The 17,794-nt window shown below is 54.6% G+C and overlaps 1 protein-coding gene across 3 annotated transcripts in view; it reads right to left on the bottom strand.

Moving 5' to 3' along the window:
* Window positions 1-17,794, bottom strand: part of ACOT11 (acyl-CoA thioesterase 11) — a gene marked incomplete at its 3' end in the record, with an annotated part of 53,078 nt that overhangs the window by 16,967 nt on the left and 18,317 nt on the right. For all 3 annotated transcript variants that reach the window (XM_084874570.1, XM_084874568.1, XM_084874569.1), the window contains 3 exons: window positions 2,804-3,014; window positions 1,799-1,868; window positions 52-112 (listed from right to left, as the gene is read on the bottom strand). In XM_084874570.1, the coding sequence (XP_084730696.1) occupies window positions 52-112; window positions 1,799-1,868; window positions 2,804-2,942 (270 nt within the window). In that variant the 5' untranslated portion in view covers window positions 2,943-3,014. The remainder of the gene's footprint in view (window positions 1-51; window positions 113-1,798; window positions 1,869-2,803; window positions 3,015-17,794) is intronic.

The raw sequence follows: 17,794 nt of genomic DNA, 5'->3' as shown, positions 1-17,794 counted from the left end.
TCTGGAGTGTGAGTAGAAAGCCCACCCAGCTCCCACGCCTGCCCCACACACCTCCATGCTGCTGTTGAAGGCCCGGTTCACCTTGGCCTTGATATTCACCACTTGTCCGACTCTGGGAGAGAAAAGCCGGAGGTGAGCCTTTCAGAGGGGACGCAGGGAGGGAGCCTCTACTGGGCAGAGCTATTAGGAGAATATCACTTTACCGAGTGTATTCACATATGGACGTCACCCGAGTCCTCAAAGCAAGCCAGCAAGCCAGTGTCAGCACCCCTTTCCCAGGAGGCCGAGAGAAGTGGGATGAGTTCATTTATCTGGCCCCTAACCCCTTGTCCGGTGAGTGCTCGAGCTCCTTTTGGCGCCTGTTTACCGATCCCCTCCCCAGGGAAGCCCTCCCTGCACCCTGTCGCTCTGTAAGGTTCGCCTTCCTCACACTTCTTCCAGCAGGTAACATCTGTCTCCCCCACCACCCATAAGCTCCATGGGGCCAGGCTTGGCACAGGGCACCAGGCAGCTCTCCACAATTAGTGGCCTACTAAACTAACACGTTCCTGCGTTTGCTGTATCGGTATTGGTTCATCAGTGGTGACAAAGGTACCCCACATGAATGTAAAATGTTAACAGAGGAACTGGATGTACTATCTACATCTGTACTGTCTACATCTGTTGTGTAAATCAAAAACTAATCTAAAATCTGCCTCCCTGCAGTCTGGGAGCTACTGGGGCGCCGGGACCTTTTGTACCACAAACCCAGCATGGGCCCCAGCCCAGAAAAGGTGCCAGGAGTGATGAATGACTGAACATGAATGAATACAGCAACTGGCCGAATGTTTTCCTTAACACTCTGGGCACCAGGGAAGCCCTGAAAAAGCCCTTGGCACTCGATGTCCTAGGCCCGTGGTCGGCAAACTCAGTGAACAGAGCCAAATGTCAACAGTACAACGATTGAAATTTCTTTTAAGAGCCAAATTCTTTCAACTTAAACTTCTTCTAACGCCACTTTTTCAAAATAGACTCGCCCAGGCCGTGGTATTTTGTGGAAGAGCCACACTCAAGGGGCCAAAGAGCCGCATGTGGCTTGTGAGCCGCAGTTTGCAGACCACTGTCCTAGGCGATGGAGGAGAGCTTAGGAGCGGGCCCACAGGCAAGAGCACTGTACGCAGGCCCTGCAGCCTGGCCTGAGCTGGGGGCTTGGCATGGTTCTTGGGTCCCAGCAAAGCTCTGCAGAGACAAAGCTCAACACAGTGTAACCAGTACAGGCTTTAAAATCAAACGAACTGTGAGGCGGTGAGCTCCTCGTCCCTGGAGGTATGTGTGAGCAGAGACTGAATGACCCAAGGTTCTGGCTCAGGCTTTGCCAAGGGGCCTTATGGAGGGACCTCCCTGCCATCCAGCAAGCAGTGACTCACAGAGAACTTTTAAGTTCAAAAAGGCATTCACTGAATACGCCTAATCCCTTCCATCTGCAGATAAGGAAACTGAGGCCCAGAGAAAATGTCTGACTTCGCCAAAGTCACATAGTAGCACCCCATGATGTGGCCTGGGCAGCGCCCAACTCCAAACTTGAAGCAATTTCCTTGGCTCCACGCTGGGTGGAGGAATCCACCCCACGGCAGCGAGCAGTGAGCCAGTTCCCAGCCCGGGGCTGTCCGGAGACCCTGCAGACGGGTCACTGCTTCCCGGGGGCTTCCCCCACTCCACCTGCAACAGCTGTCAGGTCCCAGGCAGGAGAGACAGGGCAGGGGTTCCTAGGCCTTGGTGGGCAGCCCAGAAGGACCTAGAGGCAGGTGGGGCCACTTACCTAATGGTGTGCTCAAAATAGATGTCATCCATGGAGGCCGTGACGCAGGGACAGCCGGCGTGCCTCTCCGCTGGTGGCGGGACGAGAAAGCAGTGCGTTAGCAGCCTCTGATCCAGTTCAGCCCTCCCGAGCGAGCGAGGCCGTGCCTCCTCACCCACAGCCTCCTTTACTTCTCCTGAAGGTTGCTGCGTCCTGCTTTATCTATCCCATGAGTTTTGCCTGTCTAGTATCTCTCCCTTCTGTTCAACTGCAAATTACTTGAGGGCAAGGATTTTTGCCTGCCTGGTTCACAGGTGTATTCCTGCACACAGTAGACACTCAGTAAGTAGCTATTGAATACATTAATGTTACGCCATGCAATGCTAGCTCCCAGCCTTCTAGAGGGCCCTCAGGTCTGCCCTGTCTACCTCACCCATCTTTGTTTGCTGGCTGAGTCATTCTTTCCTTCAGGGCCCTGCTCACTGCCTTAGTTCATTTAGAGTCCCTTCTCGGTCCCCCAGGGCTGGGTCATGGCCTCTGGTCTGTTCTCCCACAGCCCCAAGTTCACCTCCCTTTCCCCACAAAACAGTGCTGGGATCGTTGGGTCACCTGTCTGCCCCCCACCTCTCCATCAGACTGTGAGCTCCCTGTGGGTTGGAGAATACTGGGACATCAAAAGGAATGAAGTGAAGTCAACTCAACTTCTCAACTTAATGTAGGGAGCCTTAAGGCAGATAGCACTGTGCTTGCTCACAGCACTCCTGAGCCAGCCCTGGAGCAGCCACGTTTAAGGCAGTGAGCTGTGTGGGAGCAGGGACTTAAGAACTGGGATCTAAGGGCACTCAGAACTGGGACCCCTGGGAGAGGGTGGGCCAGAGCTGAGCATCGGGAAATTGGAGGGGCATTGCAGGCCGGCCGGCTGGGGTGAGGGACAAGTGTGGCCCTCAGAGAGAGAGTGATCGGCTCAGCATAACCGAGGCCTCTCCCCTGGGTGTGGGCCAGTGGGTGGGAGGATGGCAGTCTCACCAGACAGACAGGCCGTGGTGTCAATCCACTTGAGCAGCTGCCCGACGCTCAGCTCGCCACGCTGATTGGTGTGGCAGGGCAGCACCAGCTGGCTCATCTGCACCTCTGTGGGGTTCCGGTACTCCTCGCCATCTGCCATGGTGTCGTCGGTTTTCTCTGTGCGGGAAGTTGACTTCCGGTACTGTCGGCCTGAGAACACAGAGGCCAAACCCTGGGGAACAGGTGGAATCAGAGAGGTCAGCTCACTGCAGGGTCCCCTGAGTCTGCCCATCCCTGAGACCTGAGGGCTGGAGGGAGAGGAGAGAGCACCCCAGGGCCACCTCCTTCCAGACCCCAACTCCAAGAGGGGTCACTGCCCTCCAGCCCAGAGCTCAGACCCAGGATGTCACTTAGGCTCAGGTTCCTTTTAGCCAATATCTCCATGTTAACATGGCCTGGGACCCGGGGGCGGGGGGTGGAGGGGGCGGCTGGGAGTGCTGGGGTTCTTTTCCCAGCCTTACAAAGGGTTCAGCATTCTGGAGAAAGGGGATGCATGTAGAAGATTAAAGAGTCTGAAGACAAAAGATAATTTTGAAAGGCATGGGGGGTCAGAGGATCTTCAGCTAAAGGAACTGAGGACTCCCCTTGTCTAAGGACCCTGTGCTATTTATTTAACACAATTTGTCCTAAGGCAAGGTGGAGATAATACACTTCAAAGGATAAGGTATGAAAGGGTAGAAGCATTGTCAGTTTGGGGAACAGCCTACAGCTCTTCAGGTGTTTGGCCAACAGAGGCAATAAAATGCCCTGAGCCGTCTGGCAGTAGACAGTCCTATTCAGGTTTGGGGGAAGTGCCGTTTAGCCATTTCCAACAGGTAAACTACATATGACTCAACCCTTGTTGAGCTCCCCAAGCTTCTTCACCAACCTTTTGATGAAACTCTTGTAATTATTACATACTGGAATTGGTTCCCAGAGAGGGGGGAAAGGTTGGGGGGGGGGGAGGGAAGAGAGGAATCATACAGAGAACTCAGTCCTCAGAGCTTCAGCTTGTGGGTCCGCTTTTTAAAGTTTTGCCTCTGATTGACCTTCATGGCAGAAGGATTTCCCCTCTCTGTGCAGAGGACCCAAGAGCCCCCTCCCAGGCAAGCCTGGGGGTTGGTTCCCAATAAAGTGTTTCAAGAAGCAGGTCCTATTTCATCCCCCAAAGGCCCCTTCCCGGGCTCCTTGCTCTTCAGATGACACCTCTGTTGGGTGCTCATTTGTCTTTAGCACTTAGCTCCACTGGCTGGGAGGGCCCTGGGCAGTGCTTGAGCAGCTGTGTGATCCAGGTGGCTGCCAGCTGGAGAACCAGCTGAGAAAATCCTCAAACTCCTTAACTAGAGGTGGAGTTATTCCCCGGGCAGAAGAGATGGCGAGTGCCTAGCAGTCCCTTGGATGGGGTGGGACGAAGGAAGTGGAGCCGACCTGCCATCCCTTCTCTCCCTAATCGGACTGTGAACAAGAGCGGGCACACCTGCATGTGTGAGAAAAATGACAGGAGGGGCAGGAGGAGTTCCAGTTTTCATGGCCAATGCCAACTGCGGGGTAACAGTTGGCGCCAACATTTACACAGCACTTAGGAGATATCAGACACTCTCCTAAGCATTTTCCGTGTGCTAATTCATTTGTATCCGCACAACCAACCTCTGAGGTAGGGTTCATGATTAGCCTCACTTCACAGTTGGGGAAACTGAGGCCCAAGGAAGTGGCAACGCTTATATATGACCCCAGAGGTCTGGCTGCAGTCTGAGATCCCACCCACCACACTGCACTGCCTGCAGGGGCTCCTGGGCCCACGAGGAGAAGGAAGCCAGAGCTCTGGGCCTGGACTCAGCAGCAAAGAGTGACACAATCCAATGCTGACCCTGCCACTCCAAGGCAGATGGGGGCAGGGACATCCCAGAGCAGGGATGGCCCTCGTGTGGGGGGGAAGTGGGGGAGGACTCCTTGGATAGCTCCCCCCATGAGACTCTGTAGCTAATTCAGTACATTCAGAACACACACCGTGTGACTGGTTCAAGGTCGCTGACTCATAAATGGTAGATCTGGGATTTGAACAGGGCCTGTCTAAACCAAAACAGCCCTGGGTACCACATTCAGTGCTGGGCACCGACGGGGGAGAGGAGGGCAGCTGTCCCAGGAGCTCTCAGTGTGGGTGGAAGCCTTCGAGGTGCCAGGCTGCCAGGCTTGCAGAATCTTGCAGGCATCTTGCAGGCATCTCGCAGGCCTTGTGGTCTAAGCAGGGCTGTCACCATGGTAACCACTGCCGAGGCATTTCCAGCCTAGTGCGCACTGGGGGCCTGCATGGATGTGGACGCGGGTGGCTGCCTTTCTGGGTGTGGGAGTCGGGAGAGGGAGGAAGCCGGCAGACTGTTCGCCTTCTCTTCCCAAACCCCTCCCACAGCCAGGGGTCCTGCCCAGAACATTCCAGAAAGAAGCCTGGAGAAAGCTAGAGAAATGGGGGAGGCGAGATGCACAGAGTAAGCGAGAAGCAAGGGAGCAGTTCTGGGCATGCACACACAACGTCCCAGCTTCACAAGCCTATTTTCACATCCACCGCCTCACTGGGTCCTCACAAGGAAGGCAGACCCATTTTCACAGCGGAGGAGAGTGAGGATGGGGAAAGACCTGGACCAGGACACCTGTGTTCTAATCTTCTCTCTGCTTCTGCTCCGGTCAATCCCCACCCCCACCCGCCTCCTATTTCCTGTTCTATGTGAAGGAGTCCCTACCTTCCCAATGGACTCTCCATGCCTGAAGGCAGTATCTTTGCCTCATTCATTCATTCATTCATTCATTCACCGAGCACCTCCTTTCTCAGCACTAAGCCCTGGGCCAAACACTGAGAATGTAAAGGTAAACCGGGCCAATCCCTTTGAGAAGCTCTGCTCTAGTGCTCTTGTCTAGAAAGGCCTGGCGCACAGTAGGACCTCATCAAAGGTTTGTGGAGGGTCAAGCAGAGACAGACTTGAGTTTAAATATATATATATTTTTTCTTTTTTTAAAATATATTTTATTGATTTTTTACAGAGAGGAAGGGAGAGAGATAGAGAGTTAGAAACATCGATGAGAGAGAATCATCGATCAGCTGCCTCTGGCACACCCCCTACTGGGGATATGCCCACAACCAAGGTACATGCCCCTGACCGGAATCGAACCAGGGACCCTTCAGTCCCCAAGCCGACGCTCTATCCATTGAGCCAAACAGGTTTCAGCTTTTTTTTTTTTTTCCCCTGATTTTTTAAAAAATATATTTTATTGATTTTGTACAGAGAGGAAGGGAGAGAGATAGAGAGTTAGAAACATCGATGAGAGAGAGTCATCAATCAGCTGCCTCTTGCACACCCCCTACTGGGGATATGCCTGCAACCAAGGTACATGCCCTTGACCGGAATTGAACCCGGGACCTTTCCGTCCCCAAGCCGACGCTCTATCCATTGAGCCAAACTGGTTTCAGCTTTTTTTTTTTTTTACTGATATTAGAGAGGAAAGGAGAGGGAGACAGAGATAGAAACATCAATGAGGAGAATCATTGATTGGCTGTGACCTTGACTAGAATCGAACTTGGGACCCCTCAGTTCACAGGCCAACACTCTATCCACTGAATCAAACTAGGTAGGGCCGGACTTGAGTTTAAATCCTAGCCCTGTCCCTCAGGTGCTATGTGATCCGGAGCAAGCCCCCTCTCCTCCTGAGCCTCATCTCTCACTTACAAGTTGGGCAGGGGCAGTGGGAGATTGCCAACCCCCAAGGTATCCCCAGCCCTGGCTCCAGGGTCCTGGGGTTTAACCCCGCAGGGCTCTGGCGTGCTGAGCTGAGATTTCCAGTGAGGAAGCTAAGGAGCCCTGTCACCTGTCAGAGAGGACATGCTGAGCTCCTCCGAGCAGGGCTGAGCTCCCACCTCCCCACCCTGCAAGCTGTGGGGCAAGCCCCCCTACGGCTACCTCCCCCCTCCCCTCAACGCGGGTGAGCAGAGCCCTGGTCCGTGGCACCAGCAAAGGGGACAGAGCACCAGTGGCCCAGGTCAGGGCCTCTCAGACTCCAACTCCTTGCTTGGCTCCAAGACAGCCTGCCCACGTCAGGCCCGGCCAGGCCAGGCCTCCTTCTCATCCCAGGGTGGGCAGGCAGCCAGCCAGGGCGCAGGAGGCTTGGCCAATGGGGCTCCAGAGCTGGGACACTCCTCCCTGGGCCAGTCACAGAGAGCACAGAGGGCCTGATGGATTGGCCAGGCTAGCTGAGCCAAGACAGCTGACAGGGAGGGCAGAGCCCACTACATAGATGAGGTCATAGGGTCAGAGACATGCCCTCTCAGAAGGCAGCCATGCCAGGGTCTGGCCCCATGCCACAGCAGGCCTGGCCGGGTTTGATACTGACAGACGAGGCCCCAGCTGGCTACACCAGGGGTTCTGTGTCCCTCCTCCTGGACCGTCCATGTCACAGACCTGCTGGTCAGAACAGGAGAGGCCGCCTCATCCAATCCCTTCATTGAAGGGGAAACCGAGGCTCAGGGACAGAAAGACGGTCTGGGGTCACACAGCTGGGGATCCAGGAAGAGCCCTCCTGGGATGGGCAGCGGCTCCTTCGAGGCAGTTTGACCACAGCCCCACGCTCACACTGGCCTGGATTTCCTCCCTCCCCCACTGAGCCCAGGAACAGGGATCCAGTCCCTGAAGCTCTCAGAATACCCACTGTCCTCGGGCTTGGGTCCCCTCCCCCGCACTCTCCACCGCCCCACACTGGGGCTTGCTGGATGTTTCCAGAGCCTGTTCACAGGCTGCCCATCTCCACCTCCTCTGGCCTCCAGCACCTGTCTTCCCAGAGCAACCACAGGAGGTTCCTCAGAGCACCACCCTCCTCCACCCTCCCCCTCCTCCATCCTCTGCCATGTGGGGGCTGCTTCTGCCTAGGTTCCCTTTATCTGCCCTGTCTCCTCCTCCCTCTTCAGGTTTCCCCATCCCTGCTTTTCCCCAGGGAGTTCGGTCCTCCCAGCCCCCACAGCCTCGCCTGTCCCCATCACAGTGAAGCTGTGCAGTTACTGTATTCCTAGACGCTTCTGCCATCATTCAGTCATTCCTGCCAGTCAGGGACAGATCAGGCCTCACAGAGCAGGTGCCCAATAAACACCTATGGGAGAGGCTGGCGACAGGGGCTGAGACTTGAAGACAGGAAGGTCGCAGGTGCAGAGAGGACGTGAAGACAGCACAAAGGACAAGCAGGAACGGTGGTGCCTCGGGTGATGGGAACTGGGTGGCGAAGGAAAGCCTGAGGTCAAGTACCAGGTACTTGGTGGGTAGAGACAGAGGGAAAGGGGCCAAGGAGTCCCTACAGCGAATTCCCAGAAGACGTGACAGCCAGCAGAGAGCTTAGAGCTGCAGGAACAGCAGAGGAGAGGGCTGGGTGCTGCAGGAACAGCAGAGGAGAGGGCTGGGTGCTGCAGGAACAGCAGGGGAGAGGGCTGGGTGCTTCAGGAACAGCAGAGGAGAGGGCTCAGAGCTGCAGGAACAGCAGAGGGCTGGGTGCTGCAGGAACAGCAGGGGAGAGGGCTGGGTGCTGCAGGAACAGCAGAGGAGAGGGCTCAGAGCTGCAGGAACAGCAGAGGAGAGGGCTGGGTGCTGCAGGAACAGCAGAGGAGAGGGCTGGGTGCTGCAGGAACAGCAGAGGAGAGGGCTGGGTGCTGCAGGAACAGCAGCGGAGAGGGCTGGGTGCTGCAGGAACAGCAGAGGAGAGGGCTGGGTGCTGCAGGAACAGCAGAGGAGAGGGCTGGGTGCTGCAGGAACAGCAGAGGAGAGGGCTGGGTGCTGCAGGAACAGCAGAGGAGAGGGCTGGGTGCTGCAAGAACAGCAGAGGAGAGGGCTCAGAGCTGCAGGAACAGCAGAGGAGAGGGCTCAGAGCTGCAGGAACCACTGGGAACAGCAGGCCAGGGCAGGGGAGGCCTTGAAGATGACCTGGCCAGGGTTCCAATCTGGTTCCACAAGGGACTTATGTGACCTCAGGGCAAGCTGCTCTGTGGGCCTTAGTTTCATCTGTAAAAAATGGGGTAATAGTACCCACCTCCAGGGTTCCTCCTCAGGATGACACTAAATGAGATCAGGGGTTTAAAGTTCCCCGTACATGTTGGCCATATGGCCAACATTTGTTGAACATGTTCTGTCAGTACGTAAAACTGGATTGGGACTTTCTACAGAAACATAGCTGGGGAAGACCCAAATATGATCCAAGCTGGACTTTACTCAGCCTTTTCTCACCTCTGAGCTGACCAGAACTTCATGGGGCAAGACTGTTCATGGGTAAGGTGATTAGCCCGTTTCTGAGGTTCTGTGAGAATGCAAACAGCCATTGACGTTGGAGCCTGGACTCAAGCCCAGGGTGTGAGACTGAGAGGCCCTGTTCCTCCCACGCCCCTTCCTTCACTCTCCAGAGGCGTGGGACTAAAATGCAGGTTCGATGGGGCAGCAAGAAGCAGCCTTTGGCCCGCACCCTCAGAGCCTGAGGCCAGGCCCATGAAAGGCCTGGCTGTCTGAGGGAGACCACTCTGAGCTGTCTGAGGAAGCTGCCCTATCCCCAAGGGGTGGCTCAGCCTCTCAGAGACCAGGATGGCCCCCTGGTGGATCCCCCCAGCAAGGCAGGCACATGTGTCAACTTCCTACATTCTCCTTCCGGGTCCCTACCTCTCTCCCAAAAAGGCTCTGGGGCAGCCTGCGCACACACAGGACACAATGCATTGGGAGCTGAGATGCGAGCAGAGCTAAGAAACCAAATAAGGGAGGAGTGATTATGTTAGGAATGCAGCTGCACTAATGTACTGCCATAGAGAACTGCACTCTGGCCTTGAGAGTCTGGGCAGACAAAGCGAAGAGAGGGTAGCAGTGGATTGCAGACTCGGGTGAAAAGAGGGGGCAGTGGTCCATGAAGCCAGCCTGAGGGCTGGGGAACACCCGTGGGCTGCCCCAGGCTTCTAATTCTCATATACTAGTAAAAGCAGGTCAGCTCTGCATTCAAGAAGATAAATAACGGTCCCCAGTGCTCTACACACACATCCGAATTTTACTTCTAGCTACAGGGTGAATTCGCATTTGACGTTTTTCAAAATTTGGGGGTGAGAAAAGTTGAGAAAAGCAATAATTTTTATGACTTCCTATATGTTACTCCTTTGATTAGCATTTATTGAATACCTAGTAGGGATCAAGTTCTATGCTAAGAGCTTCCAGATGTATTATCTCCATAATTCTCATATCTACCCCGTGAGGCATTGTTACTCTACCCATTTTACTGATGAGCAAACCAAGGCTGGCAGAGAAGCAGGTACATTGCTTCTGAGCACCTGGGAAATGGTAGAATTTAAGACACTCTCAGACCCACCAGCCACAGTCCCCATTTGCATCTCTGTAGCACTTCCACAGGCCTTAGGGATGGGGAAGACCGAAGAAATCCTTCCCATCTGAGACTCAGAGACGGGGAGCAAACTAGCCCAGGCAATGGCCGAGGAGAAAGCAGAGGCCATGGCCCTGAGCCGCTGTCCAGAGCCCGGAGTCTGATACGGACGATCAGGCAGTGGGCTCCCCTCCTGACCCCCAGTCCCTGGGGGAAGCTGCTTTGTAGGTCAGGAGATTTACTTCGGAGTGACAGCAATGTTCTGGGACTAGATGGTTGTACGAGATGATGAGTTATACACTTTAAAATGGTAACTGTGCCCTGGCAGGGTGGCTGTTGGTTAGAGCGTTGTCCCGTATGCCAAAAGGTTTTGGGTTTGAGTCACAGTCAGGGCACATGCCTAGGTGGTGGGTTCAATCCCTGGTTGGGACACATACAGGAGGCAACCAATTGATGTTTCTCCCTATCTCTCTCTCTCTCTCTCTCTCTCTCTCTCTCTCTCTATCTATATATACACACACACTCACACGTATCTCCTTGGATGAGGATAAAAAAATAAAATAAAATGGGTAATTGTATGTTATATTTCACCTTGAAAAAATTTTTTAGTTGTTCAGAAAAACATTTTAGATAAGCATCAAGTAAGTCTCCTAAATTAAATTAAATGTAAAATGCCAAATACATTTGCAAATACATTAGCAAAAAATGATGTTGGAAGCAGACTGTTGAGCATGGTGCCTGGCACATGGTAAAAATGTTGGGGCTTTTAGTATTAGCTCTCTGGGCCTTAGTTTCCTCATCTGCCAAATGGGGCATTTAGTCTCCAAGACTTGGCTTCCAGGAGGAAGTCCTCAACAGGCCCCCAAACCCTCCCAATCAGCCCACCACATCTCCTGCTCACACCACGTGCCCCAGCCTCACAGGCTCAGTCATTCCTCACACTCCTCATGGCCCTGCCCACCACAGAGCCTGTGCCGGGCCTGCCCTCCGCCTGGAGCACTCTTCCCTCTCCTCTCCGATTCTGCAATGCCTACTCCCTCCTCAGTTCCTTCATCTCCTCCCCCCCCTCAGGCTCCTGCACCTGTACCTCGCCTCCAGAACGCTCTCAGTGATGAAGGATGTTTACTTAACGGTGGCCGCATTGGGTTGACACTGGACCAGAAGACGGACCAGGCAGGAGCCTTCTCCTTCTCCTCCTGGTGTCCGCTGGGCACAGAGCCTGGCCCGTGAGGAACAAACACATGAGTTAGCTCGGTGTCCCCCGACGAAGGAGGGAGAACACGGGCCATGAGGTCAGGTGAGGTTCCCCGCTGCAGGTCCATCTCTCCCCTGCCCCTTCACCCCATTCTGGACCGGAGAGCCTGAGCATCACCTGCCTGCTCCACCCCCGGGGTAAAAATAACCTTGTCTGAAATCTGGCACCACCCTCACCTGTCCTCAGGAGAACTCCCCCTGCCCCACGAAGAGCCCGCAGGGGGCAGAGCGGGCGGACAGGGCCTGTCCTGCATGCTGCCCCATCCCTGTCCCATCTGACCCCTGGGCACACACTGGAGGGGTTGCCACTGGCTGGGCACACGGGGACCGAAGCCCAGAGAAGTCCCAAGTCCTGTCCAAGGTGCCCCAGTTCGGAACCACAGAGCCAGGCTCACGCTGAAGGGCAGGCCTGCTGCCTCCATCTACCTTGCAGCCCCTTCCTCCGCCATGAGAGTGAGGAGGGTGTGGGAGGCCGATTACAACGGCCTGCTCCTGTGACTAGGGAAACCCTCCCCCTGCCACCGCCCCACCCGCGTCAGCACACAGACACACAGCTTGCCCACCCCATCTCCCCCACCTCCTCCCAGAGCACTGAGGACCAGGGGAGAGGCAGGGCTAGCTGAAGGGAGTGCACGGGTTCGGGAGCCTCGTTTGGGGGGCTAGAGAGGATAGAGAGTTGGGTCGGACAGGGCCTTGTCTTTCCTAGGCCACACGGGACTCCAGTAGCCTTCGCTTCTCAGCTTTGGGAAAATGAAAATGTGGGGAAGGAGGCACCAGGGGACCCAGACGTACCCTCCGAAACATGGGGGCCCCGGGGACTCGCTTCACCCTCCACTCCCTTCCATCCGGTCGCTCAGATGTTCCTCAGGTGAGCACCCCCCACAGGCCAGTCTCCTCGTCTGTACAATGAGATGGTAGGCACTCTGTCCAGAGTGCAGAGGGAGGGGCATATGGAAGGTGCTTTGTCAATGGCAATGGTTCCGCCCTCCCTTGCCCTCCTGGAGGGGACTTATGGTACCTGTATCGTCTGAGCAGAGCCTGCCAGAGGGACAAGCCTGGATGGGAAAGCTGGGGCTGCCGAGGAGGTGCTGTTACATGGAGGGGAGGCAGGAGCCCATGGGACTGTGTGCGGAGACGGCAGGGGGAGGACTGGCCTGTGGGGCAGGGGGTTCACTTAACCTCAGCCGCATGCTCACTGCCACCTCTCCGCATTGCCGGGGGCTGTCCCGGCAGTATGCCCCGTAACTAACCACCAAGGGGACATGGACACGTTTTCTCATGTCTCTGGCCCCAGCTTCCTCATTTATAACATTGGAAGGAGGGTGTGTAGATGAGATTGAGAACAATCGCTCTCCCTTGCTTAAATACTTCATATGTGCCGGGCACTGTGCTAAGCATTTTCTATGCATTATCTCATTCACTCTTCACACGGTCCAAACAGTTGAAAGCTGTTATTGTTCCCATTTTACAGATGGGAAAACAGAGGCTTAGAAAGGGAAAGTAACTTACACACACGCACACAATCACAAAGTCTGTAAAGGACAGAGTTGGGACTTGAACCAAGTCTGTTTAACTCAAAGGCTGAGGCGGCTTGGCCACTTTGCCATCAATACCTGTCCCTCTCACTTGATGGGCAAGGTGGTTACTTCATCACCCCAGACATTGGTGCCAGGCACGGCCCTTCCTCACCACACAGGCCAGGCCGGGGCCCATACAGGGAGTCCCCTCCCTGTCCACTCTCACGTGCTCCTTGTCAGTACCTCCTCCCAGCACAGTCCGGAGCCAAGGCCCTTGTCCTGCTGGATGCTCAAGTGCCAGAGCCTGTGAGGGGCCAGGGGGCCACCAGCAGAGCGGCACCCTGCACTCTGTAATTCCTCAGCTCTCGGGAGTGTGAGCATATCTGCTGGTCAGCTAAATACACCCTCTCAGGCATAGGACTCTCAGCTACCACACCCCCTTCCGTGGCTTCTAGGGTGTGCTTGCTCGCCCAGAGGCAGAGGCTCACTCCCTTCTGATGGAGACCCTGCCCCTGAGAAGCAAGTCTACCTGTCAGAGTCCTTCCTAGCCCCCTCTCCCCAGCCAACACACATACACACAGGCACACGCCACAGCCGACAGCTGCCTCCCTGCTGCTTCCCCCTGGGGGGCTGTTTGCCTCCTCCCACCTCCTGCCTTCAGCAGAAGCAGGAGAGTTCTGAACACAGGCCATCTGACCCTAAGTCCAATCGTCCCCAGTTGCTCTACAGGGGTCTTCAAACTACGGCCCGCGGGCCACATGCGGCCCGCAGAGGAGTCTGATCCTGCCCGCCAGGTTTTTTGGGCAGTGAGCGCAGCCGAGGTGTTACAGTAGGAATTAGTAGTTCATATAGTCCGGCCCTCCAGCTCTCTGAGGGACCGTGATCTGGCCCCCACTTTAAAAAGTTTGAGGACCCCTGCAAGAGTACCTGTGGCCCTGCAGGAGCTATGAAGAAAAGGTCCAGCCCTCTCCTCAGAGCCCTGCAGGCCCTCCCGGTGCACAGCCAAGGCTGCTGCTGGACATTGCCACTGGGTCACCATGGCAACAGGTGGCCAGGGGATGGGTCAGGCCCGACCATCCTGACAACAACCCTGTCTGACCTTGAAGCTGGGCACACCAGCTACAAGGTACCATAAGTCCCCTCCAAGAGGGCAAGGGAGAGGGAGAGGGATCAAGAAGAGGGAACAGGCCGAAACTGGTTTGGCTCAGTGGATAGAGCGTCGGCCTGTGGACTGAAGGGTCCTGAGTTCGATTCCGGTCAAGGGCATGTACCTTGGTTGCGGGCACATCCCCAGTGAGAGGTGTGCAAGAGGCAGCTGATCGATGATTCTCTCTCAACGATGTTTCTAACTCTCTATCCCTCTCCCTTCCTCTCTGTAAAAATCAATAAAACAATATATATATTTTTTAAAAAGAAGAAGAAGAAGAGGGAACAGGGGGAGGAGAAGAGAGAGGTGACAGAGACAGGGAAAGAGAAAAAAGGGGAAAAGAGAGACTAGACAAACCATGAGGTCCAAGAATAGAAGCTGGGAGAGAACAGAGCAAGCAGCAGAGAATCAACCTCTCGCTTTCTCTCTCTCCAGAGGGAAGTAAGGGAAGCAGGAAAGGGGCCCCTCGCCCCTCCCAGGCTGCACACATTCCTCAGGCCTGAGCTGCTCCTCGCAGCCCTGTAGGATTCTGGCTGCAGCTGGGACTTCCTGCCCCAGGAAGCTAGCAACACGCTGGGTGGCCCCTTCCAAGCCCAGCTGCTCCTCCAGCCCCTGCAGGCCCCTCCTTCTGAGGGATGGTGCCCCCCGCCCCCCAGGAAGTGAGGCTGCTTTCCCTAGCCCCTCAGGCACCACCTCAGGCTGACTTCCCCTATACTCCCCGAAGCCCCCAGATGTCCCCAATGGATAGAGTGTCAGCCTGCGGGCCCAAGGGTCCCCGGTTCAATTCTGGTCAGGGGCATGTACCTGGGTTGCAGGCTCCTCCCCTGCACAGGCCCTCCTCCCTCCTCAGGGCACATCCAGGAGGCAACCAATCGATGTGTTTCTCTCACATCGATGTTTCTCTCTGTCTTTCCCTCTCTCTTCCACTCTCTGAAAATCAATGGGAAAAACATCCTCGGGTGAGGATTTAAAAAATCAGCCGGGACCGGTTTGGCTCAATGGATAGAGCGTCGGCCTGGGGACTGGAGGGTCCCGGGTTCGATTCCAGTCAAGGGCATATACCTTGTTGCGGGCATATCCCCAGTGGGGGGTGTGCAAGAGGCAGCTGATCGATGACTCTCTCTCATCGATGTTTCTAACTCTCTATCTCTCTCCCTTCCTCTCTGTATAAAATCAATAAAATATATTAAAAAATAATAAAAATAAATAAATAAAATAAAAAAAGTAAAAAATAAAATAAATACAAAGTGTTCAAGAAACCTTTCTAAGCAGGGCCAAGTGGTAAGCGCAGGAGTTGGGACTTCGTGCACGGAACGCATTCCTTTACACCGGGTAAGGAGCAGGCCAGGCCTCAGGATGAGGAGTCACCAGGTCTCAGGGAGAGGCCCTGAGTCACCAGGTCTCAGGGTGAGGCCCAGAGCTGGGCACCACCGTTGGTGGCAGGGGCTGCTGTGCTCTGAGGCAGTGTAGCACCCGCTCTCCGCCGGGCACTCCACGTCTGTCCCTGGGCCTCCCGCTCTGGCTGCAAGATCCGTGTGCTGGTCCCACCTCCCACACGCCCATCGCACCCCCATGTGTGCCCTACACTGTCTGAGGACTCTCAGCCCACAGTTAAGGTTTGTTGAAGAAATGATGAGCAGGGCACAGAGAGAAGAAGGAAGAAAACAGGAAGGCCTAGGGCCCTGGTCCTCAAACTGCGGCTCGAGAGCCATATGCAACTCTTTAGCCTCTTGAGTTTTTAGCAAAGGCCAGCTTAGGAGCACCCTAATTAAGTTAATAAGAATGTACCTCTATAGTTTAAGCTTAAAATTTTGGCTCTCAAAAGAAATTTCAATCATCGTACTGTTGATATTTGGCTCTGTTGACTAATGAGTTTGCCGACCACTGGCCTAAGGGGCTGGGAGCAGGCCCCCCTGACCCAGGCTGCATGGGCTTCCTGGCCCCACTCCTGTCTCCCTGAATGGCTTTTTAAGTAAGACATGCTGAACCTCACTTTCCACTCCTATAAAGTGGCAATAATGTTCATAAAGAGGATTCGATGAGATTTTCTGTGCAAATTGCTTAGAATAAGGTCTCACCCATCGAAAGTACTTGAAAAGTGTTAGCACTTCATGTTGTTAAAAAGCAAGGCTAGCCCTAACCAGTTTGACTCAGTGGATAGAGCGTCAGCCTGCAGACTGAAGGGTCCTGGGTTCAATTCCAGTCAAGGGCACATACCCGGGTTGCAGGCTCTGTCCTGGGGTGTGTAGGAGGCGTGTAGGAGGCAGCCGATCAATGATTCTCTCATCATTGATGTTTCTATCTCACCTGCTCTTTTCTTCTCTGAAATCAATAATAATATACTTTTTAAATAAATAATAAATAAAATAGAAAGGAAGGCATTACCTGGCTGGTATGGCTCAGTAGTTGAGCATATACCCATGAACCAGGAGATCACAGTTCAATTCCCTGTCAAGACACATGCCCAGGTTGCGTACTTGAGCCCCCGTAGGGGGCATGTGGAAGGCAAATGATCGATGACATTTCTCTTTCACCGATGTTTCTAACGCTCTATCCCTCTCTAACTTCCTCTCTCTAAAAATCCATAAAAACTTTTAAAATATATATATTTTATTGATTTTTTTTTTCATAGAGAGGAAGGGAGAGTTAGAAACATCGAGGGGAGAGATCAGCTGCCTCCTGCACACCTCCCACTGGGGATGTGCCTGCAGCCAAGGTACATGTCCTTGACCTGGAATCAAATCTGGGCACAGGCCCCTGTGACTGGCCAGGCAGCCTTAGCTGAGCCCTCGCCCAGCGTGAGGATGAAGCCCCACTTCCAGGTCGATGGGAGATGGGAGCGCTGAGGGAAGCTTCCAGCAGTGGTGGGTGTGCAGGCCTGCCAGCCCCTCTGTGACAGCCCCTGCCAGGTGACCGTGCAGTCTGTCAGCACCAGGGCTTCCCTGCAGCCACCCATCCAGATATTGAACAGGACGGAGTCTGTGGCTTTCCACGGAGGCGGCCCACATGGATGTCCACACAATCTACCCAGACTCGGGGAGTGCTGGGCCCCGGGAAGGCCTAAGATGCCTCACTGTGGAAACGGCTTCTCAGGAAGGAAGGAAGGAGACAGACACTAGAAACCAGCTCAGGTTCACTGGGAACAAGGCCTCCAGGCACAAGGGTAGAGGTCACAGGGGCGGGAATAGAGATAGTCTGCATTAGCATAGACCCAGGACATTGGTGAGTGATCCTGGGAGGTGTCTCCTGGGGACGACCACCTTTGTCTGCTCTGTTCAACGTGGGATCAAATGGCTTGAGTAAAGACACATATGCTCATGGATGGCCACCTGAAACGTAACACAAACGGCAAGCCAAACAGATGAAAACAAACAAGATTTACGGTATCAGCCTGGGTTTACGTTTTTTTTTTTTTTCTATTGCCATCACTTTGCTTTCAGTTATACGCATGCTGGGTGGCTCTAATTTAATGGTTGTTTATGCAAAAACAGCCACATGCTTTCATCTGTTCGCAGCTCAACAGTGACAACTCCCGCTGTAACTAAAGGAGCACCCTGGGGCTGCTGAGGCTTCTGCTGTCATGAGCGGTGGGGGCATGTTAGGGCCAGAAAGATTTAATGGCAGGGAGAAGACAGCCTCCCCCTGGGTCTGGCCCAGCCCTGGGAGGGAGCAGGACAAGCA

The sequence above is a fragment of the Pipistrellus hanaki genome, assembly GCF_964339955.1.
Source record: "Pipistrellus hanaki genome assembly, chromosome: 2".
Classification (NCBI taxonomy): Eukaryota; Metazoa; Chordata; class Mammalia; order Chiroptera; family Vespertilionidae; genus Pipistrellus; species Pipistrellus hanaki.
The sequence above is the reverse complement of the archived record's forward strand: the minus strand, read 5'-3'. Positions and strand labels throughout refer to the sequence as shown.